Source organism: Anarhichas minor, unplaced genomic scaffold (assembly GCF_050575085.1).
Source record: "Anarhichas minor isolate MPS153535 unplaced genomic scaffold, ASM5057508v1 ptg000027l, whole genome shotgun sequence".
Classification (NCBI taxonomy): Eukaryota; Metazoa; Chordata; class Actinopteri; order Perciformes; family Anarhichadidae; genus Anarhichas; species Anarhichas minor.
In genome coordinates, this window is record NW_027466473.1 from 13,411,771 (window position 1) to 13,436,450 (window position 24,680).

Consider the following 24,680-nt stretch of genomic DNA (forward strand, 5'->3'; position numbering starts at 1 on the left):
AGCAAATTGAGTTCATCCTGAATAACAAAGGGAATGTGCTGCTGTGCATAACGACAGAGTGATGAACTGCTTGAGAAGCAGGCAATAAGATTGATCACAGGTTTACTTCCAGCTGCTGTTTTAGATTCGTGATGATCTACAATTTGACAAAAAAAGAAAAAAATCTTAAGGTAACAACGCAGCATAGTGTGAGCTGTGCTTGGTTTCCTACTGTTGAAATGTGGCAGCAAGTCCTTTTTTCATATAAATAATGCTAAAAACACAGAAGTCTCCCTCCCACTCACATCAGAACTGTCACAAGAGTTTCTAAAAACCTAGGAGACACATACAGTACATAGCGTAGCCTGCATACATACAAATATACATATATGCAAATACACAAAAACACTAACCCCTCCATGTTGGAATAATGGCATTTCTGGATCTGAAATCATAATTTCATATAAAAATATATAAAAAAAAAAGTTTAAAAAAAAAGTGTCATCTGAATTGGTGAGAAAAACAATAATCTCCATTGCTGTCCCACTGTGTGACGCATTGCCAATTCAAAGAATCAGTGTCTTTGTGAACACACACCGTTTGTCAGTCCATGGGATTCACATACATGTCCAAAGGCCTTTTTAAAGAGGCCACATAAGTTTAATACTGGAGTGTAAAAATGTCCACAGACACAAAGAGAGGAACAAGGTCCTTAGCTCTCTGGCCAGCCAGCGAGGTAACATGAAAACTACACATCTAACTATCTACACACTAAGGGATCTCCGACTGCAGGGCATGGTAAGTGCACATTCCCATGGAGAGGTCAATTTATCTCTAAACCCTGATCAGTTCATTGAGATCTGCGTCATTGTTGGTATGGAACGGTGGGCTGGTCCTGTCAACCCAGGCACATGTTCCACTTTTGTGTATTCCTGTAACAATGCAGACCAAAGGAAGTACTTGAAAGAATGCAAATATTCTACCAGGAGACCAGAGTTAAGTATGTCTTTGTGGTGTTTATTGTCCAAAATTCATATGGTCGGACACGGCACAACATTTCTGTCTGGACATTTGGGAAACCTTCATTGTCATGATGAAAACAATGGTTTCTGAGAATGATGTCTCCACTTGCTTCCTTTTGTTCCATGAAAAAGAACAGTCAAAAGGATGCTCCATCATTCTTTGTTCAGGTTGTCTAAAATTCTTCCTTAAATAGTTTTTCTATCATATTCTCATCTCGCGATCGGGACTCTGGTCCAGTGAGGGCTCCCTGGTGCTGATCATGGATGCTGAGGGCCCTTGATTGACACCAAAGGGAGAAACAGCTGGAGATCGAGCTGCCAAAGGAGACAGCGAAGGGGAGAAGCTGGGGGACATTGCTGCTGATGAAATGGATCCCTCGTGACTGATAGGGGACCTGCGGAGTGAGGCCAAGTGGGGGAATGTCCGTCCAATGACAGGGACCTTGGGGGGGACTGACATAGCCCCTGGGTGAGCCACTGATGTGATGAGTGGTGGAGGGTCAATTCTAGGTTTTGGATCCATTTTGTGCTTGGGCTGGAAGGGTTGGCGAGGATTCTGGCTCTGCTGGGCAGTTTCATCTTTCAGCCTGGCAATCTCTGTGAAGACATTAGCCAGAGGCTGGAACTGAGGGCACCAGTTGAGTAGGTAATCCCAGTTATAGCTTCCGCGGAGCTCCTCGTCACTGGCAACGATAGCTGTGAGGGAACCACCCACTGAAGGTTTGCCATCCTCAGGGAAGGCGTAATCCTTGGGGAGGGAAATGTTGAGGCCGCGGCCTACTCCTAGGTACCCTCCTCCCTCATCCCTATAGACTGGGAGTTGGCCAGAGAGCAAGGTCCCACTGAGACTGCCTCCCAGTTTCTTTCCTTTGAACCAGGTGCTGCCTTCCAAAGCAGCAGGCTCACAGGAGATATCAGAGAGCTGATCAGCATCCTGCTGAATTCCAGAGTCTGGTCCTCTGGCAGAGATGTGCTCCTGCATAGACGAGGTGATGGAGGCAACACGGGGGTACTCGTTTATCATCCTGATCTCATCATCTTCCGCTGCCTCCGCTGATCCTCTTCCACTGGAGTGAGAGGGATCCAGAGAACCCCCTCTAGTGTAGGGTCCACCACCAGCCCCACCCTGTTCTCCAGCATAGCCTGGCAAGGCCTGGTGGTAGATCCTCTCCCCTCCTGGTCCTGAGTTGCAATCATCCAATTTCTGCAGAGCAGTTCCTGAGGCCACAGTTCTGTTTCCTGCATCCTGGGCCTTCTTCCTCCTACGTGACTTGACAAGGAACACCACCACAGCCATGATCACAAGCAACACGATAAAACCAAGAGACACAGCAATGATGCTAATCAGCAGGATGTTGACATCGGGGGCAAGGCCATAGTTGGTGTTTGTGACATCGATGGAGACTGGGGCTGAAGCGGTGCGAGATGCATCTAGAGGACTGTGAGCTTTCACATCCACGGTCATGAGCCTGGTTTCCCGTTTGGTCCTGCCAGAGCCGCTGCTACTACTGCTGCTGCCTGAGCCGTCCAACTTGAGGAAAATGACCCCAGTGGTTTTGTTTACATCAAAGTACTGAGAGCTGGAGGGAAGAGAATAGAGAACAATACCATCCACCCCTTCATCCTCATCATTTGCCTGGACCTGGCCAATGCTCTGGCCTTTCTTAGCTCCCTCTGGGACTTCAAAGGAGAAATCAGAGGATGTGAAGAGTGGGTCATACTCATCCTCACCTGTGACGAACACCTGAACAGTTACAGTGGCTGAGTAGTTTCCTGAATCTACTGCCACTGCTACAAAGGTAAAGGAGTTGACCTTCTCAAAGTCAAATGGAATTTTGCTTTTGATTTCTCCAGAGTTCTGGTCCACAGTGAAGCTGTCTTTTCCTGCCACAGATCGCTCCACGATGTAGTACCTGAGTTGACCATAAACTCCTGTGTCATGATCTATGGCATGTAGAACTGTCACAGCTGAGTTTGCTGGTTGGTTTTCTTTGATACTGACTGTCAGGACTTCCACAGGAAAGAACGGATAATTGTCATTTACATCTTTGACCTCAACAATGACTGGAGCTAGTGCAAAGTGACCCTGTCCATCTGTGGCCTGGATGATGACAATATGTGTGGACTGGTGCTCACGGTCGAGTGCTCGCTGAAGCCGTAAGGCTCCAGTCCACTGGTCCATGGTAAACAAGTTCACTTCATCACCAGAGCTGATAGTGTACTGGACCTCAGCATGGGGAGTTGAGTCTGGGTCTGGCAAAAAGGCAAAGACAGAGTATAGTGAATTAACTGGGAGACAAAGTAAGAGAGGAATATTGGAAAAGGGAATAGTAATTGAGAGATAACTGGGCAAAAAGAGAAGACTTTTGCCCACCTGTAGCAGTCAGTCGTATGATCTCAGTCCCGGCGGCAGCTCCCTCACTCAGTGACACAGCATATTCTGCTCTGCTGAACACTGGAGGGTTATCATTCACATCGCCAATGGTGATCACCGCAGCAACACTAGAGCTCCTCTGGGGCACACCACGGTCTGACACCACCACTGTGAGGTTGTAAAGTGGCTTGGTTTCAAAGTCAAGCCCCTCAGCCAACAGCAGAGTCCCAACTGTCTGAAAGCCCCGCCCCTCCAGGAACCGTACGCTGCTTTCGATCTGGAATGCATTTCCCTCATTTCCGTTGGCAATAGCAAAGTCAAAGCCACAGTTTTCTCGTGAGAGGTCGCTGTCAAAGGCCTCAAAAGTCAGAACTGTTGACCCTGGGATGGTATCCTCGGAAACTGTAGCCCTGAAGACAGAAAAACATCCCATTTGTAAGGCCAGCTGTTTCGGGTTAAATCATAATTCATCCAGAATCTAATAAATGTAGACTGACTTGTAATCTGATTGGTGAAACACAGGAGCGTTGTCATTGACGTCAGAGATTTGGACCTGGACAGTGGTGAGGGAGGAGAGTGAAGGCGACCCTCCATCACGAGCTTCAATGACAATACTGACTGACGGACGTTCAGGGTCGAACTCCGCTCTGTGATTGATGAACAGGGTTCCTGAACACAGAGGGCAAAGAGAGGGATTCAGACATTGTGCTGGGGAAGTTGCTTTCAAAATGTAATGAATTACATATTACTTTCTATTGAAACTGGAAACTTAGGGATTTCAACTATATCAGGGAGGATGCCAGTGCTGTCTACCGTTGTTGGGGTCAATGTAGAAACCCCCCTGGGTTGATGAAGTCACTCTGTAGGTGATCTTTCCATTCTCTCCAGAGTCCCTGTCAGTCGCTGTTACTGTGATGACTACACTTCCTGGTGGTGTGTGCTCAGGCAGAGTTACCTGAGGTACATAGATATTAATAACAACATTTGAGCATCAGGGCAAAATAAACAAATAAGTCAACAACAGTTTGCTTAACTACTGTAATACATTTCCCAAAAGTGAACAGGGACTAAACTCACAGAGGGGAAAATTGTATTTCATATTTTAATTCCTGTTTTTCCTTTCCTTGTGTTAATGTTGAAGTCATTTCCTGAGACAAAGACGTAAATATTATAGAGGCTGATCTCTGCAACCTTTCCCCAGTCAATATTAGGCAGTTCACTTTTATCACCCCCTCTGTGTGCACCTTGGGACTGTACATGTGTTTTTTTACAGTGTGTGTACATGTCTACAAGTGCAATGCTCTCCTCCTGCTGTAGTCTGTTGCAGAGAAACTGTTTCTGAATTGAGTTCAATCAAACTTTAAAAAAAATTAAACACGTATTCTGTAAATTTCAGGCAGCAAGTAGGATGTAATGGTCACATCAGACTTCTTACAACACGCATTAAATTTGATATATAATCAATATACCTGAATTAAACAGAGCATTCGTTTTAGATTCATAAGCCACGTTACCTGATAGAGATCATGGGTGAATGCAGGTGCATTGTCATTAATATCCTCCACCAGTATTGTAATGTTAGCCTCAGTCTGGTGCTGGCTGTCTGTGGCTCTGACAGTCAGGGTGTACCACGTCTTCTCCTCAAAGTCCAGAGGGGCAGTGAGTGATACGCCTCCACTGTAGCGGTGAATCCCAAACTTGCCTATGGCTGTTGGGTCCAGCTGCAAGGAGTAGGAGAGGGCAGGACTGGAGTCGACATCGTTACCTGTCACAAGAGTGATCTCTGTGCCAATCAACATGTCTGATAGGTAGAGAAAGAGATTGAACAAAAACATGTTAGCTGCGTTTAACGTCCTGTGGATAAAAGAATGTTTTTGCAGTATTTATAATGTTCATTCATCATAAACCCACCTGTCTGGTGACAGAATTTTTTTCGTAATGTATTTGCAGTAAGCTAAATTAAGAATCATAACCAGAAAGATCAAAATTCCTTCAAATGTAAGTCCTTACTCTCTGGGATCCGGATTTCCTGAGGCAAGGGAATAGTGGGACTGTTGTCATTCTGGTCAACAATGATCACTGTCAATGTGGCCGAACCAGCCAGTCGTGGACTTCCTCTATCAGTTGCTGTAACTACAAGCCTGTGGGTGGACAGAAAAAAGCGGGTCTTATTACATGTGTGGTTCTTAAAGTGGAATTCTAATATTGGTGATGACAGAGGAAATGTAAACAGAAACATACAATGATGTATACAAAATTGACTTTGCCTGTACACACGCCATTGAGCAGTTAAAATATATATCTCTCCTCAAAATGTGCACATAGAATGTATGTTGGAGAGGTTTATTCAACCACAGATCTGTTCTCACTTGGTCTGGGTAAAGATCTCACGGTCCATGATGGCCGCTGTGGTGATGCTTCCTGTCATCGGGTCGATCTTGAACAGGCCGCTCATGCCTGATGACTGGATGGAGTAAGTCACCTGACCATTTTGGCCCTGATCCACATCCTCCGCCATCACCTGGAAGAAGGTAGAGGAGAGGGAAAAAAGAGAGAATGATGAAAATTAATTTTGACTCTTGGGAAAACTCCAGTAAGCCTAATACCTGTATGACTTTTGCATTATTACTTCCGCCAAGGAGGTTATGTTTTCATTTCAGTTTGTTTATCTGTTTTTCAGCAGGATGACAAAAAAAATACTGGCCGTATTTCCATGAAACTTGGTGAAAGGGTGTATCATGGGCGAACGAAGAACCCAATAAATTTGGAGTGGATCCAAACCACCGGACGGATACATACGGATACATTATTTTTCACTTATGAAAACGTCCTTGCGCTCTGAGAGTGGCCTTCTAGTTTATTGTTCAGTTTTCATATTTGGAAGTACCTGTATGATTGGCATCTCATATCCCTGTGCCTCTCTCATGTAGGCCACATAGTTCTGCAGCTGAAAGCGAGGAAGGTTGTCATTGACATCCTGCAGGATCAAGTTGATAGCCATGAAAGATGTGGAGGACAACGTTTCAGCCTTCACAACTAGACGGAGCCTGGGGGCGTCTTCAAAGTCCAGACCCTTGGAGCTCTGCACCATGATTTCACCTGGAGATTTGACAAAAATCATCACGTCATGAAATCATCAAATGGCTCGTTTAACTGTTTGTGTTTATAGTTTTTCTATTATCCACATCTCATTTACATCTATAGGACATAATACTTTAAAATGATTTTGTTTTATTTGAAGTTTCACCTGATGAGGAGATGATGCGGAACGCCTGCTTTCTATTCCCACTGAACAGGCTGTAGTTAATACCCTTTCGTGTGCCATCTGGGTGTTGAGCCTGAGCCTGAGCCACAGCAGTGCCTGAATTTTTGAGGAAGAGCAGAGGACATTTTCCTTAACAGTGACAGCAGAGAGAGTAAAGTGTGAAGGTAGAAAATTTGTCTGAGATGATAATTCTAATCCCTAATAATTCAGTATTAATGTCAGACCTTGCATAGCGTTCTCCTGTAGGCTGACATCTCTGGCATTCCTAGAGAAGCGAATACCGCTGTACTCCACCTCCTTCACGTAAATCACCACCACTCCCTGGGCAGACTGAGCTGGACTGCCCTGGTCCATGGCCTCCACTATCAGGGTCCTCTGAGCCTGGGTCAGATCCCCCAGTGGCTTGGTGGCCTGGATCTCACCAGTCAGGGAGTTGATGCTGAAGCCCTTGACTGGCATGGCGAAACGGTAAAAAACAGAACCGTTGGCTCCAAAGTCTTTATCCTCGGCCTTCATGGTGGCTAGAACCCGCTGGGAACGCCTGCTGGACACTTCGATGACCAGCGGATCCTGGAGGAAGAAGGGAGTGTTGTCGTTCACATCTAGGATGGCGACTGCCACCTAGAAGAAAGAGGTCACATGTGGATTAAGTGCAAAATGAATTGCTAATTTCTTGTCAATGCAATGTAGATTTAAAAAAATAAAAATCTCCTAAATCGTACATGTGAATCATAAATTCAAAACCTTTTCAAAACAATGAGTCAACTGAACACCTTCAACATCTAACCCATCATTTACCTGAGCAGAGGTGTTCCTGGGGTCAGCAGGTGAAAGGTCAACAGCAAAAACCTGGAAGCTGTATGACGCCCTTTTTTCCCGGTCCAGAGGTGCGGATGTGGTGATAGCACCAGAGCTCTCATCCACACCGAACGCTCCGTGCGCCTCTCGGCTTAGAAAGTACAGAACTTTCCCATTCAGGTCATCATCAGCATCTGTGGCGGACACCTGGAAATAGACAAATATATTTTTTAGGGTTACATGAGTACTATTGACGTATGAAGACTTTTGTTGAATTCCCATTTCCGCTTACCTCCAGGACTTTGGACCCCTCTGCAGCATCCTCTGACACTTCCACAGAGTAACTACTTCTGGTGAAGACAGGGCTGTTGTCATTGACATCCAGCACTTTGACTTCCACTGTCACAGTAGAGCTGAGAGCAGGGCTGCCTCGGTCCGTGGCCACCACCTCCAGAGTATATTCAGCTCCGGTCTCCCTGTCTAGGCCGCGTGACGTGGACAGGGCTCCCGTGCTGGCGTGGAGGTGGAAATCTCCATCAGGGTCCCCAGCTGGTTGAAGGATTCATATGGTAGAAAAAAAAAAATCTTTAAAAATCCAACAATTTCTGTGAGTGTTAAAAGCATCTCTGCCAACTCTGCACTTAAGTCAGAGTTTGAATGTGCTCCAGAGAGGTATATGGAATATATTATATTTGAAATAAGACAGAATAATGTCAGGAGCGAGTCTCGGGTAAGTGTTCGGAGATCTGATCTTTCATATGGTAGGAATAGAGCACTGTCAAAAGCAATACATTGGTCCAAATGCTGCATGTATCCCCTCTCTACTATATACCAAATATATTCTGGAACACTGTCAGTAGAACGTCAGATATTACAGAAAATGGTCAATGGAAACCTGATGGCTAATAAAAAAGAGATTAAGCTGCTAAAAAGCCTGAAAAAACAAGAGAAATTCCCTGTCTCTCACAGGATATTGTTATTTCCACATTTGACACACCCTCGTACAGCAATTACAGTAATTATGGTGAACTAGATCACTCTTTAAAACCATTCTAATACAATATTTGGATTAGACACACAATACCAGTTTCTCACCAGTGATCTTGTACTCCAGCTCTCCCCCAGGACCTAAGTCAGGATCTGTGGCCTTGAGAAAGCAAAGCTCTACAGCGGCCTGGTTCTCCGGCACCTCCAGTCCGTACCATGGCTTTGCAAAGACCGGAGCGTTGTCGTTCACATCCTGCACCTCCACGCGCACTACAGCCTTGGCAAAGTTAGGAGGCATTCCTCCATCCCTGGCATACACTGATAAAAGATACAAATTGTTAAGCTGATGAGATGTTGTAACCCATTCAACATTTTAAACTAATGTAGGCTGTTTGAGGTGTTCTGTGGGAATCAATGAGCTTGAGCTCCATTAGTATTTAACAGGTCAAATAGAGTTGTGTAAGACAATGGATCTATTAGTACCAGTGAGAGTGTAGTGATCCTGAAGCTCTGCATCCAGTTCCTTCGTGGTGGTGATGACTCCTGTCAAAGGGTTGATGATGAAGCCTTCCTCTGTCACACCTCCATATGTCACTTGGCCATTAGAACCTGCATTGAAACACAAGTCAGACAAACATTTAAATAAAGTTAAAGGGCTGTGCAAAACTGGCAATAAAGCAAATAGGCTACATTCAATCAGAAATATTTATTTATTTTGATGCTCCTAAATGAATTCTTACTTGACTTCATCCATAAGTATTACTGACAAAGAAGAATAAAGTGTTGTGGGGTTCATATTGAATCTATAGACAATACTTGTGTTTTTTTTAAAGTATATATCGAAAAATTATTTTTTGTCCCTAATGTACTACATGTTCCCTTTCTGTCTGGACAATACAGTAGTAATATGAGACATTTAAACCAACCTTGGTCCCGGTCAGTGGCAGTAACTGTCAAAACAGTTGTTCCTGGTCCGTGGTTTTCCATCACCTGAGCTTCAAACTCTGCTCGCTGGAACAACGGAGCTTCATCGTTCACATCAATGACCTGCACGCACAACAGCTGAGTAGTGGAAAGCTGAGGTATCCCATGATCCTCCGCCACAATGGTCAGATTGAAGATTTCCTGGTCTTCCCGGTCCAGTGCTTTAAGGACGGAGAGAGAGCCTACAAGAGAGAGAAAAGAGAAAACGTTGTAAAACCACCTTTCCTGGATTACGTCACTTATAATGTTTATTCTCATTTGAATATTCTTTCTCAAAGTGTGTGTTTGGATTATTTCTGTGAACATGTCATTTTGTGTACCGGAGAGAGGCAGTATTTGTGTGCCTAGCAGGACTAGTAAAAACTAAACTTTTACAGCTTTGCTTTATGAGAGTTTCCACAGTAAGTGAGAGACCACAGCCAAGCTTTTAAATTACGGCACTTTGAATATGTATTCAAATGTGAATCAATGCTTTATACGTGAACATGTAGGATTATTGTTAGTGCAGGCATGCAGGAAAACACACGCAGAGTCCAGAGCACAACCTGGAACTACATAGTTGCCAACTCAAATCAACCTCCCCTAAAACTTGGTATTTTTTTTTTTTTCGTACAACATTTTAGTATCTGCATGCCTTTAAATCTGTAAGGCATTAGTTGGTGTGTTTATGTGTGTGTTTTATTTAAATCGAGCTGGTTCACATAAGACCACCACTTCTCAGACTCTGGCCTCAGTTACTCTCCCACCTTTTATGTGGACACCCCACACGCCTGTCATCACCCAAACTACAAGGAGGGTCAGTCAAAGTGAGAGGCAATATGAAATGTGTGTGTGTGTGTGTGTGTGTGTGTGTGTTTACTGTTCACAGCAGTGTGCAAGTTTAGCTGGCATGCGGTGCCTGAGACTTGTGTAATTTACAAATGCCTCAGCATGCCAAACACATACATGTTTGTGAAGCTGAGGCTCTGATGTTGCTGTGCGGTTTTGCTATATAGCTCCCCTGTTTCAGCCAAAAGCAAACAGATGCAAAACATTTTGCTGTTTCATTCTCCTCTGCAGCTAATTTAGTGTTACTGATACAGTACCAACCGCACTGTATGACAAAGGTGCTCTTACCCATTAGCTTTTATCAAACTCACATGAAACTTTATTTCAGTTCTTCCGAAGATCTCTAAAGATACCAAATATGTCATACTGAATTTTAGCAAAATAAATGTAGTGCTGAAGCCATAAAAATGGTGTCTTTATTATTCTACTTAAACAAGATATAGAATATAAAATATATGATACAAAGAGCATGAATACAGTGTTTTATCCAGTTTTGAAGCTACTCGCATAGAAATCAGGGGTCATGTAAGAAACGTTAGCTTCCAAGTGGTACAGCAGTTGTAATGTGAAACAACTGAAAGTTCACAGTGGCAGAGCAGCCGTATAATGTTTAAGCAGTAATCAGGCTAATGATACCCTTACATCAGCCAAGAAGTTTGGTAAATGTCTTTGCAAAACAAAGATAATCTGCTATTACAGCTATTATATACCATAAGCTTAACACCACACAGTCTGAGAAACAAACCAGGAGTGAAATCAACCCCTGCTCATGCACCAGACACTTGACAGTAATGAAGTAAAGACTTTCTCACATCTGGAAGCTGCATTAGGTGCGTCTTATGGTTCTTAATCCCATCTCAGTCAGTGCTGAGCACACCCACACCACCGAGCGTCGAGATGATGATGAGATTACACACACACACATATATAAGATATCAAAGGGTGTCCACGTCCCTAGCCCAAATTAAGATCGGTTCCCATGAAGAAATCCGTCAAGGAAAGAACACCAAAGCATTATTCAAGTGAAATATTGCTCTAAGGCATTGAAATATCATCTAGTAAAGAGCGTTATTTGGGTTATGAGTGTTTTAGCAGTTGAGACCCTGTAGACGCAGCACTTCAGTGCGTAATTATGATCTTCTGGAAAGTTTTGTTCATCCAGGGGGCTTCCACGGGTGGGATGCTGATTATCTATCAATCATGAAACCCTCACAGAAAAGGGCCACATACTCTGCTGTGTTAAATCATTCAAAGCAGGATTGTAAATGCACAAAATGATGTGGTGAATTTGACCCTAATCATTTCTTGATGGAGTGTAAATTGGGTATTTATGGGAAATCACCCGTGTCCACAGACCCTGTTATAGTATTGGAACATTTTGATATTTTTAGATGTCGTGACTCACGCGAAAAATAAGCTTACCAGTGTTGGGGTTCAGACTGAAGCGTCCGGCGCTGTTGCCTGCCTGGATTCTGTATGACACTCTGCCATTTTCTCCTTCATCTTCATCTCGAGCCATCACATACAAAATCACAAACCTGTCAATAACGATTAAAATAAAATGTTAGATTAGAACAAGCCCTTTGAAGCTTGGGGCCATGAAAGTAAATGTAATGATTCTTTTTTAACAGGCTTATTGAAAGTTCTTCTTGTCATAAAACTGTGTTACGGTATCAAAATCAATCTACAGCGAGACAAGATCCTCACCCTACAGGCTGATCCTCCATAACGCTGACTGCAGACGGAGAGCTGAAGACCGGAGCGTTGTCGTTCTCGTCTGTCACAAACACCCGGGCGGTGACTGAACCCCAGCGCCTCTGAGAAGGATCCACTGCCTGGTCTGTGGCCCGCACCACGAGGTAGAGGGAAGGTGTTGACTCACGATCCAACTTCTGCCCAAGGGTCAGGACTCCACTGGAGGGGTCGAGGGTCAGGAGGTCTGGCGTGTCAGGCCAGTGGTGCTCTATGGAGTAGTGCAGCTCACTGTTGGGTCCACTACCATCCTATAAAAAAATCAAACAGATGAATTAGACAGTGAGTGGAAATTTGGATTCAGCAAGCAAAATGACAAATGATAAGAGAGAAAGTTCATTCTTAACCTTTGAAATAAAAGTTTTTAAAAAATAATCTTGACTTTCTATTTCATTTCCAGAGATTTCATCACATTCTCCATCAGTGGATGAAGTTTGCATACTTCAGTCACATGATGACATCAGAGGAAATCTCTTCCACTGATGTGCGATATGATTAAAACCTCAAAGGAAAATAACAGTGGACCTAGATTGATAAATCACTGGTTAACATTACACATATTCTTTAGCAGATGATATATTCTGTTTCCCACCTGATCCACAGCCTGGAAAGTATATATAGAAGCCCCTGGCTGTATGTTCTCTGGGATCACAATGGTGACGGGGTCTTCTGTGAACTGGGGAACATGGTCATTGCTGTCCTGCACGTTGATGTCCAGCTGCACCAGGTGGCTGCTGGGAAACGCCTGGGAGAAGTCAGACACCTCGATGTGCAGCCTGTACCTCGACCCCTTCTCGTAGTCGAGCTCGCGCACCAGGTACACATCGCCCTTTAAGCGGTCCACCATGAAAGTCCCATCCCGGTCTGACCCCCCAACAACCAGGTAGGTCACCTGGCCTTCCAACACATTAGATTCATACTGGTCATGTGGACGGACAGAGCCAATGATGGAGCCCGGAGCAGCTCCTTCGACTGTGTTCAGGGTCATGGAGAGCATATTGGGCTTGGGGTTGGACCGAGAGGAGCTGAGGACCTGAAAGAAAGGAAACTCCGGTCAAACAGGCTGATTTTAATGTAAGCATGTCTTTACTCATGTCATGCAATCACTCTTTACTTTAATCATCCATGTATCTATACCAAAACAGAGTGAAAAAACTGCGACAAAAACATTTCATCTATACTTTTATTGTCAACAACGTATAGAAGAAATGTGTCAAGGCGAATGCTGTGCTGTTAATGTTGCTGGATCTGATTTCCTTTGGTATTCTGCAGACAATAAAGCTATATGACTCTCACCCCAGCCCATCCCCGAACATAGCCTTGGGCTGTAATCTGTTTCTGTTTTGTTTTTATTACTATAATAACCCTCACAGGCATCCTCATTGTGCATGAAGACATTATCTACAATACTTCCAGTAAATATCTTGATACTGTGGCATTCTGGCTTCAAGATGAGAGTTGGGGTTTGAGATCCGTGACAAAATAATGAAGGGTGTAATGCAAGGGAAAACTGTAATTATTGCAGTTCAAATGATGCAGAGCAATAAGTTCAGCCTCCATATGTCGTAGTCCGGTCAGATGGGAAACAAGTGCGTGATAGGGCCACTCTGAGCAACAGCCTCAGGGTTCGATATTGTTCTGGGACAGATCAAAGAGCCCCGAAGACAGCAAACATAAGCAGATTTTAACAAGCTGCGGTTTCATCATCAAAAAATCCATACACACACACACACACACACACACACACACACACACACCATACCCCTTTCATTACCAAGATATGTGAATGCGATGAATTGCATCTTTATGGTGTCTTTATCATACGTGAATAGCAAGGATAAAGGAGGAGAGAAGTGATATGGATGATGTGCATAAGTTAGCCTCATGTGCAGACTAAAAAAAACTGACTATGTGCAGACATTTTAAGATAAAATGCATACAAAACTACATGTCAAAGTGCCAAGGCGTCTATCTTTTTTTAAAGCTAGAAAATAGAACCATGTCCTTTTATTTTCTTCTGTAATACATTGCAGTGGTGCAGAAAGCCAATCACAGCCCACCACAAAACAAAGAAGGGAAGTGATTTTAAAATCCAAGTGGAATTCAGCAACGATTGAACCCATTTAATTGAGATTTGTAGTGTGTTGGCCACAAATGTTTGGACGTAAGACTACAGGTGCAAGTCGTTTGCTCAAGTACATTCCAATTCAATTATCTTGAATAAGATGCTTTACTATACAGTGCCAGCAAATGTGCTGAACTATTTATACATTGTTGTACCCAATGCCTACAGTACACACGCAAGCTAGCGAGTGTACTGTAGTACTGACCCTGTGTCTGATTTTACCCACAGCTATGTGAAACGTTATCTCAAAATCATTATCTGGAAATGTTACCTCACGAGAGTGTTTTGAACGTGTCATTTCAGTCGGTGTGTCTGCGAGCGTGTGTGTATCACTGCCTGCTACCGTACAGCGGTGTATTCCCTTTCTCTCTGTGTGATTTGATGCAGCTGGCTCTCATCAAATCTCATCTGGTAACATTTGATTCCAAGGAGCCTGTTTCCCCTCTGTCTAATCTCAGTGTCGCACAAGTATGGCACAGGTGAAATCTAAGGCAAGCACTCCTGCTGTAATTAGCATCCTTTTCCTTTCTGAAATCACATCACATACAAACAGTGAGCTCAAAGTTCCACAGTCAAAGCAAACCACCACCCATCTCTCGCTAAAAGCCTCTGTGGCAGGACTATTCTTTCTCCTGCTGCTGAATTCCTGATAATATATGTTGATATGCTGGATTGAACCTCCAACAGAAAGTTCAGAGCAATAACTCAGTCCAGACCAGCTCCCTCCTGTAGCTCCGGGTTTCTCACCTTGGGTTTTGGTTACGCCACTAACCTTTGGAGCAGGAAACACACACTAGATTGGATAGATGCTTTTGTTTGTACAGGCACAGGTTCAGCTTCTCTCCTTCTCATATTTATCTCCTTTTCTAATTCCTTTGACAAGTTATACTGTTCACATTGTGCACAGTTTGAGGAAATTACTCGCAGCAAGGAATGCAAAAGGACTGAGGTAATGTGTAGATGCGACAGCTTTAAGTTTGGCCACCATATTGGGCTTTGTTTCCAACTGCCCAAGGCTTCAGAAATGTTTTGAAGACACAACAAATGTGCAGGCACTTGCCCGAGGATATTAAAATGTACAGATTGTGTTTACCTGTATCCGTAGCTGGCAGGTGGAGCTGAGGCCAGGTGTGCCGTGGTCAGCAGCGGTCACAGTGAAGGCATACTCGTCTCGCTCGGCCGATCTCAGAGGGGAAGCGGTTCTAAGCTCGCCACTGGTCGGGTGAAGGGAGAAACGCTCTGCTCTGGAGCCTTCAGAGGATGCAACATATATGAATATCAGCTCAGATACTTCAGGGAATGATGATGAAACACTGGTTACACAGACTTTAACAAGTGGTTGAAATGTAACTGATGACTCACCTGATAATGAGTAGTATACGGTCCCATTCTCTCCTTCGTCTGGGTCTTTAGCTGTCACTGTCCCTAATACTGTCCCGGATGGAAGCCCCTCCATCACCTACAATGGAGAGGGATTGTTACTCATTATATTGTCTTTCTCTGACATACTGTGCCTTATCTATGCACAGTATCTTCCTCTTATGTTTATTTCTACTCCTTACCTTGTCTACTTGCCTCTCTAGCACGATGATTGTTGCTTATAAACCATAGAATAACTCTTTACCGCCTTCAAAAATGAAAAGTAACTTTAAGAAATGTGTTTACTTCAAACAGTTATTGGAAAACTCAAACAGTATAAGTGAAGTCAGTTGGGAATGACGGTAACAAAACAATATTGCTGCTGTCTTGTGAAATCCTAGCTGGGATAGCATTTCTCAATGGGTTGAGTTATGGATCTCTTTCTGCCCTCACCTGATTTATCTGATGTCCCTTCATTCTCACCTGATGGAGCAGCTCCCTGTCCAGCCTGATATGAGTGAAACTGGGGGCGTTGTCATTTTCATCCAGCACACTGATATGAGCGGTGCCGGTGGCGCTGCGAGGAGGCGTACCCCCGTCCTGTACGACCACAACGAGCTGGTAGCTGGACTGCTGCTCTCTGTCCAAGGCGAGGCGGGTGCTAATCTCCCCTAAAGAAAAAGAGAAAGAGAGAAGGCCTCAGCGTTCATTACTTTTAATAGTTAGGGAATAATTACCATGTTAATTTAATTGTCTAACAGCAAATCATTGATTCCTCAAGGGAAATCATGTTGGTATTAGTCCTGCTGATGGAGTAACTACATCCCAGCAAGTGTAACACAATTCCAGTAAACTGCTTCATAAGTACTATTACTCTTCTTAAATTCAAATATAAAAAGGCTATGATATGGTGTTCGTATTCACCTGTTTGCGAGTTGATCTGAAAGTGCCTGTCGGTGTGCAGCAGCCTGTAGGTGAGTCGAGCATTTAGTCCTGCATCTCTGTCCGTTGCAGACACCCTTCCGAAGCCGGTCCCTGCCAGCAGGTTCTCTCTGACAGCTAGGAACACCCTCTCCTGGCTCAGTCTTGGGGAATTGTCATTCTCATCAGTTACCGTCACCCTGACTGCGGCACTGCCAGTTCTGCCCGTCCCTCCCGGACCTGAAGTTGCCAGGACAGTCAGCAGGTACATGTCTTTGACCTCTCGGTCCAGAGAGCTACGAACAAACAGCCACCCACTATCTGGCATGATGCCAAAACCTGCAGCGTCACCGTCAGGCCTAAGCCGGTAGGAAATAGAGGATGAAGAAGATGACGAGGAGCTTCCTCCATTCCCGGAAGCCTCTCTGTTGAGTGCTCGAACTTGGAGGAAACGTGTGTTGAGGGGGGTGTTTTCCCGTAGCTCCACGCGGTAGGTCAGGGTGTCAAAGTTGGGGCCTTGTGCATCTTGCGCCTGGATGTGGACCACAAGGGTGAAGGTGGAGCTGAGCTGAGGCGCTCCGCCATCCTTGGCAACCACCTGAAGGTCATAGCGTGGAACACTTTCATAAGAAAGACTCCCAATCAGACGTACCTCCCCGCTGCCCCGGTCAACACCAAACGTCCTCTGGCCACCGCTACCTGCAGCCCCAGCAGAGACCAGGTCAAAGCTGAGCTGACCGTTATGACCAGAGTCCTTGTCAGTGGCCTGAATGCTGTAGATAACAGTCCCCATTTTGGTGATCTCAGGTAAAAGCAGGGACTCTGATGAGGAGGGGAGGAAGGTGGGGGCATTGTCATTGACGTCTGAAATGGTTATCCGTACCCGGCTGGTTCCATATGCTGGAGGAGACCCGAAGCGCGCCTGGATCTCCAGGTCACGACTAGAGCAGGTCTCGTGGTCCAGAGGAAGGGCAGTGCGAATGGTACCAGAGGCACTGTCCACTGTGAAGTAACCATCAGGGTCTCCGGAGGAGATGGTGTAAAAGATATCCTGAGAAACGCCTGCATGGAGGACACAGACAGCAAAATAAAGAGTGAGAAAAGGGCAGTCAAAAAGGGACTAAAAATAGAACCCAGGGTGTTTACAATTATATAAAACAGAGAAAAGCAGCAAATATTCTCCTTTGGAAATCTGGAACAAGCAAATCTTTAGCATTACTGCTTGATAATTTCTGCGTATGATCAATCAACTAAACCTTTCACCACAAGACGGGATGGAGAGAGTTTCAATCTACTTTATGCAGCTGTTGATTATCCAATTCGTTTTAGCTTAATGTAAACACATCCGACACATGAAAAATTCAGATGACAGATCCATATCCACTTTCAGTTGACAGGGATGTGGTGTGTGTATTATTATCGTGAGTGTTAACGAAGGGCTGGATTCACTCAAAGGGGGATGAGGGGGTAGAATTACTGAAAGCCTTGTGCAGTTACATAGACAGAGATAAATGTTCTTCTGTCCACTACAGCACTGAAAACACTTTATTATGACTCCCACTCAGAATTACACGCCCATCCAAAGTCATTTCTCCATCATTAATAATGAAAGAAAATAAAAGTCTGGCCACAGTGAAAATGATCCCCTGTGAAGCCCACGCGTTGAGATGGATGTGATTTCTTAATGGAGTGTGTGCTCTTATTGCTTGAGTATTTCCACAACTGCTGGAGTGAGAAGGAAGACATCATACACTCTCCAGCCCATTAGTGTATTTTTGTCCTGGTACTTGTCGGAAAGATGAAACCAGGTACAGTAAGGCACATGAAACAGGTTCCCCCTGGCAAATCATGTCAAGCAAATTGATAGACGCAAACCTGCTATGTGCAAAGGCAGAAAAGACAACAACAACTTGACAGAACAGGCGTCCTCACCTGTCTTGGTAGCAGCTCGGACCACTCCCACCGCTGTCCCCCTGAGGACGTCCTCCGACACGGTGAAGAAATACTGGGCCTGGTCAAACACGGGAGACGCCACTGAGCCTCCCACCACACTCACGTTCACCCTGGCATTGACCGGCGCCGTCAGGCCACCGCCGTCCTCGGCTGATATCACCATGGAGATTACCGTGTTGGCTTTGCCGTGGAGCGAACGAGAGAGAGAAATCACGCCTGTAGAGGGAGAAAGATGAGTAGGGAAGACAAATTAAACTACATCTTTTTGGTTTTTTAAAAACTCCAAAGTAGACACGTTTCACAATAGCTCATCCATGTTTGTTCGGAGTGTGTGGTTCTTAGTGACACACACACACACACACACACACACACATACCCGTGTCCTTGTTGAGAGTGAAGAAACCAGTTCCTCCTGCGGGCACTGTGCGGTAGGTCACTCTGCCGTTTTCCCCAGCATCAGGGTCATTCGCTGTTACCTTGACAACGGAGGTTCCCGGGGCACTATGGGTACTGAGGCTGACTGTGTAGAGGACGGGATAAAAGGTGGGCCGGTTGTCATTGATGTCCACCACAGAGACTCGCACGCGTGCTACTGAGCTCAGGCCACCCTGGAAAAAAAATAAAATTCTTCGGATTAGATTTGATTCAAGATATTAGCGTTAAAATATTATTATACACAAGATCACATCAGCACTGTATATCCCCGAAGACAACATTCAATTTGTTTTCCATCTCTTGGTGAAAAGCGACAGCCCAGGTCTTTCATGTTATGAAACATCGACAATAGATTTATGTCACAGTGTAAAGGAATACAGAAAGATGAGTTCTCTGTTGAAGATCCTCGAAATATGGAGCCAATCAGCCGTTGTATGCATTTGTCAGCGAGGAGAAGGGTTTGCACTCATTACACTGTGTCTGCCGGCTTATTTTTACGAGCCCGTTAAAGAAGGGATAGTTGAGACGGAGGGAACAGATGAGTTGAGCTGGGAATGCGCCGGGGTTGGGAGAGAAGATGCATTGTGTGGGTTACGTGGTAAATTATAGAACTGAATTCAATCTTCACATGAATAGAGTAAATAAAAAAGTATGACTTCTACAACTATGACTAATGAAAAGACATTTAAAATAATGGTAATGTATTCTATTTCTTTATGTAATCAAAGTATACACAAGAGAATGAATGCTTTATTGCGCCTCATGCCAATTTAAGTGCATCCAATGTGATTAATTGATACTTTAAATCTGCATGGGTCTATTGGGAAGACGCTAGAGCAAAGAGTTTGTAAATGTGGTCAAGTAAGGCATCGTATATAACTTAAATGGTATCCTACGGTAAAAAGGTTATAGAAATTGACTGTTTAAATCGATCTGTTTTCCTACTTCTTTACCTTTTTCCTCCCCACACTCCCGCTCTGTTTGCTCTGATTGCTTTGCCATGCTGTTGCGCTTTCCCTTGAATCTTTCGAAGACACACAGTAAGAGACAGGACGTTGTCTTCTTCAAACATGTTCTCAGTGTCTCTTTGATCAGATTTATTTGAGTGCACACATCCTTAATTTGCCGTCTGCTTGAAGCTCTGATCAGAAGGAGCATCACACACTCAGGCGGCAATGTTTGATCATAAGGCAGCACGAAAAACTAGCGCTTTAACTTCAGTCTAGTTTGATCTCTTTCATAGGTCTTTTTCAGCTATGATTAATTAGACTTTAATTGTACAGAAGTGCAAAGGTTAAAGAAATACGCTTATTTGCTTTTGTGCTGAGAGTTGGATGAGAAAATTGATACCATTCTCACGTCTGTGATGAATATGAAGCTAGCAGCCAGGTAGCTTAGCTCAGCAACAACACTGGAAACAGGGGGAACAGCTTGCCTAGCTGTGTACGAAATTAACACAATCTCTCTGCCAGAACCTCAAACTAACCAAAGGCTCACTAATAAAAAAATAAAAACTGGCTTGTAGTAGTGTTGGTATAAAAATGACACAATGTGGTCTTACAGGGGGGTTTGTTACCTTGCTGGGAAAGCTGTTTCTCCTGCTTCCAGTGTAAAAACTAACCTCGTCTGCTGGCAGTAGCCTCCTAGCTTTTCATCAGACAGACATGAGACTGACCGACGACAGATTTCTCCTTTAATATTTGATTTGTCTGACAAGATGAAAGGGTTACAGAGATAACAACTAATTCCTTATAGTTTTAGGGTAAGAGTATTCTTACTCCATCCGTTGCAGTGACGGTCAAGTCAAACTTGTCCAATCCTTCATCCCGGTCCAGAGCTGTGCTGGTGCAAATCTGGCCAGTCTCCTTGTCAATGGTAAAGTGTGTTGGTGCTGTGCTTCCAGAGCCGGAACCCAGGATGTAGGATATAGCGCCAAAGGAGCCACGATCCTCATCTGTGGCTGACACCTGAGGGAAAAGAGACACGAGGTAAGAGACGGACGGTCCACTGGTGCCAAACAGCCCGTGAGACATAAGGATTTCAAGAAGCATCGGACCAACACACCCAGCGGGTCCCAAAAAATCTGCACGAAAGAAAACTTACATGTGTCATGATTATTATATACGAGCTGAGGGCCTTTCTGTTATCACAATAATGTCCCATATTACAGCCACCTCACTGCCCATACATCTGCACTTGTCAAAATATCACACACCATAGCACTACTTGTTATGATTTCCAGAGGACTATAAAACCAAGCATCTGTGAGAGCAATTCACTTTTATGGATTACAGATACTCTGTATGTGAAAAAAGGAGAAAAAAAGAGGATAAATGTCCCCCACGGTGTGTTTGAAAAACTGGTAAAAGGACAGGTGGTGCGGTTACCACGGATATAGAGGGAGGAACTGACGGGTAACCTTTAGTACGAGAGAGAAGAGTTTTGACAGAGATTGTGTGTTTGGTTCAGGCGTCAACAGAGGCACTAAAATGAGTGATGGAAGGTCAAACTGGTTTCTATCTGGCAAATAAATGAGATGCAGACTGACTGGGAGAGCCGAACACCTACGACTTTCATCCTTACTCCATTTTTCTCCCACAAAGGACTTTATAGACACAACAGACGGAGGTCTTGATCCAACCTTTGACTTTGTTTGTCTCATGTACCTAACATATTTCTTTCTCCTGCACACACACACACACACACATACACGCACACACACACACACGCACACACACATACATTGTATGTTCCAACCAAATCTATTAAAACACTCATAAATCCCGTAATACAACAAAGATTTCCTTGCAAAACACAAAAGGGAAATGTCCTCTGTGCTCCAGGGTCCTGCCTCTGACTGATGTTTTACACATGGTCCATAACATTGTTTGGTGGCGTTTATGGTGCTTGTAAAAAGTAGCATTCTCCGTCAGATCTCGAAGCCTTGAAGGCGAGCCAAGATCCAGGAGTCCTCATGACATCGCTCCCTCTCTGTCATACAGTCACACAGCAACAGAAAGATATCTGTTTACTTTCAATTAAAGTTTTGTGTAAATACTGATTACAACATTTCTGGCAAAGGATATTCTTAGGGTGGTGCTCGGCCAAAGAAAGTCTAAGTTGACTAAAACTCCTACGATTTTGAATCGATTAATTGATTTAATCAACAGATCTGAAAAACTGAGTTTCTCCACAAAAAATAAAACAATAAAAATGAAAAAAATAAATCTTAGTCAACAAACAAAACAACCTATTAATCGAGTAATTGACTAAGAGAGGGGCAGAGATTTTATGAACAAAGTCATAATATCATGAGAATGAAATCATATCTAATACATCTGTTATGTCTGTGTTTGTTGTTTGATGATTTCATCATAGGTCTGAATCCTACATGTGAACTTGCCCTGGCCCTGAACCCCAGAGGACCACCATAGCAGACATCCGGCAATGACCTTCCTTCCGTCCCACCAACACATGTCTTCACCATTACACTTACCTACTGGCTATACACAGATGGACAGAAACACCAGCACCTTGACTCTCACAGGGAATATTAGAACGGCTCCCTCAGGGTTTTTAGTCGTAGTGTTACTGCGGCTAGACGGTTTTTGAGAGGTCGTACTGTACCTCTTCCTTTGGTCAGTGTTTACAGCTGGGGATTTTAGATCATTGCTGGGACTTCCTCCAGAGTAGTGTTGAGACTAACACAATCTTTTGGGATCTATGCACATGTCTGGGTGTTCGTCATGTCTTTCTGACTGTCTGTGATGGATTAGCCACCTGTGGTGATGAGAACTGGACTAACGTGCACACGCTCACACACAGACACTCACATATACGATGACCCCATCCTTTTCACATAATCTAATTAAAGAGGCTTTAACACCCATGACCGCCCACCTGGTCATACAGTGACTTCATCGTCACCTCTATATTTACCCAATAAATTCTGTTGCAGGTCACATTCAAATGCAAGGGGAAGGGTGCTCTGCTCTGGATAAGGCAGCTAAGGAGACACGATAGTGTGTTTGGGGTTTTTATGAAAATACAGGGATTGGACACAGTATTCATAAATACACTTGGAAGTAGTTTTGGACTGGAAAAGGCTTGCACAAAGGCTGAGAACAAGCAGGAGAGCACATCATTGATTCTCCACACACTCTAAAATGTAAAAACCCACAGCAGTACGGTATGGATTCTTCATGCTGGCAAAAAAAAATACGCAAGGCAAACATAACGTTGCGCAAAGAAAACACCTATTCAAGAATACTTTTATTGAAACCTTGGGAGCTATAAAATGAAAGATGTAATGATTTGGGGTTTTTTCTGCTGTAACATACTGTATGCAACACAGCAGTTTTGTGGTTACAGACTTGAAATTCAAAAGTTGAACATAGAAAAAAGAAGGCAGATGGACAAAACAGAGACAGACAAACCAAAGCACAACAGTTTGATATGTGTAGCAAAAAAAATAAAATCACATCAACCCTCCAGAAAAAAAGAGGAGCTTTTCAGGATCAACTCTGTCATCGGTACATTTCCCTCCTGTCAATCCATCTGACAGCACAGCCCCAATGTTCAGTTTATAATATGCAGGCCAGACGGTTGGATCAAACCAGGATGCCGATTCAACACCAAAGACACCTCTACCAATTTGCTGCAGTATCCAGCATTTACAGCACTTATCTCGACTAAAAAAAAATTTGCACAGCTTTAAAGCCAATAATGTAATCTAGTAAACACACACACACGTCTTCTTAAATCAAGAGATCTGGTGGACTAGACGAGTCCCACGCCAGAGCCTGCTCTCTGATGCATGACCAGCCAGCCTCAGCTCTGCACACCTATTCCTCATCGTACTCTCCGGGGGTTTGCCGCTGTCATAAACATAGCAACACATACAAGACAGGCGCCCATACCTTTCAAGATCTACATGTCTCTTGCTCTTAGGTATATATGCTTTCATAGTATTAGTCTCCGTACACAGATTCTTGGATGGGGGTGTTGATGGGAGGGTGGTCATGTCGTTAGAAAAGGTTTAAAGTTTTGGTCCTTATGTTTTTGAAATGCTTTTAGCGTGACGTTGAAAGTGCGTTACTGACTAAGTTGTTTTGGCTACATTTATATTTATGCAGTTGAGGAACAAAAAAACTTCCACATCCTTTGGTGGTCATTGTTATATTAAAGGGCCATAAAGGTGGTTTTGCAAGTTGACTTCCAGACATTACTGGCATGACCTAAAACGAATGGCTGCCTGAAAGGTGGTGAAATCGTGGAGTGTGGTTCACTTTGGAAAATGGTCCACAGTAATGCTAAGTATACACAATTTGTAGTTAATGGACTTAAACGTGCAAAACCTCCAATGTGGTTATTTTCTGTGAGAGTGCTGATATCCCCCCTGACGTCACGAAATGCCAAAGTATCCTATGAAAGGAAAATGGCTCAAACGTGTCCGTTAAAGATAACTGTCTACAGACGAAGCATTTAAAGTTGATTATCACTTTTTGTGTGCATTATCTGTTGTACCAGCTGTGTAGTTTTCTTCTCTACTTTGACGACGTGTACTGGCCTTTCGCAGCATTTATCAGTGGAAAAATCATCAAAACACAAACGGACTTAAAAATGCTTCAGCCAAGCATCTGCCAACCATCTGAACTTGTAATACATGAAACATAAATTCACCTATCGTGTAGTTCATTGTCCGACTTCTACATATGTGTTAAAAGCTTACGCCTCACAGAGCACACGTCAGCCTGGAAAGGACTATGTGAAAAACAGTCAGGGAGAGCGTGCCGAGTATCGAATTCTGCCAGGACTCATGCCTGGAGCTCTTTGTCCATGGAGAGCCATTCATCCCTGGCTGGGCCAGTAGAGGAGCGATCACTCAATGGAGCATTA

The 24,680-nt window shown here is 44.0% G+C and overlaps 1 protein-coding gene across 1 annotated transcript in view; it reads right to left on the minus strand.

Moving 5' to 3' along the window:
- Window positions 1–1,203: 1,203 nt before the first annotated feature.
- Window positions 1,204–24,680, minus strand: part of dchs1b (dachsous cadherin-related 1b) — a 63,191-nt gene continuing 39,714 nt past the window's right edge. The window contains exons 5-30 of the mRNA XM_076101457.1: window positions 20,561–20,749; window positions 18,724–18,955; window positions 18,327–18,563; window positions 16,398–17,456; window positions 15,957–16,144; window positions 15,477–15,573; window positions 15,208–15,365; window positions 12,582–13,022; window positions 11,945–12,240; window positions 11,660–11,775; window positions 9,352–9,591; window positions 8,909–9,034; window positions 8,534–8,743; window positions 7,731–7,987; window positions 7,439–7,645; window positions 6,865–7,261; window positions 6,623–6,769; window positions 6,263–6,474; window positions 5,745–5,896; window positions 5,386–5,516; window positions 4,890–5,176; window positions 4,189–4,330; window positions 3,873–4,044; window positions 3,376–3,785; window positions 1,573–3,254; window positions 1,204–1,530 (exon numbers count right to left, since the gene is read on the minus strand). Of these exons, the coding sequence (XP_075957572.1) occupies window positions 1,204–1,530; window positions 1,573–3,254; window positions 3,376–3,785; window positions 3,873–4,044; window positions 4,189–4,330; window positions 4,890–5,176; window positions 5,386–5,516; window positions 5,745–5,896; window positions 6,263–6,474; window positions 6,623–6,769; window positions 6,865–7,261; window positions 7,439–7,645; window positions 7,731–7,987; window positions 8,534–8,743; window positions 8,909–9,034; window positions 9,352–9,591; window positions 11,660–11,775; window positions 11,945–12,240; window positions 12,582–13,022; window positions 15,208–15,365; window positions 15,477–15,573; window positions 15,957–16,144; window positions 16,398–17,456; window positions 18,327–18,563; window positions 18,724–18,955; window positions 20,561–20,749 (8,112 nt within the window). The remainder of the gene's footprint in view (window positions 1,531–1,572; window positions 3,255–3,375; window positions 3,786–3,872; window positions 4,045–4,188; window positions 4,331–4,889; window positions 5,177–5,385; window positions 5,517–5,744; window positions 5,897–6,262; window positions 6,475–6,622; window positions 6,770–6,864; window positions 7,262–7,438; window positions 7,646–7,730; window positions 7,988–8,533; window positions 8,744–8,908; window positions 9,035–9,351; window positions 9,592–11,659; window positions 11,776–11,944; window positions 12,241–12,581; window positions 13,023–15,207; window positions 15,366–15,476; window positions 15,574–15,956; window positions 16,145–16,397; window positions 17,457–18,326; window positions 18,564–18,723; window positions 18,956–20,560; window positions 20,750–24,680) is intronic.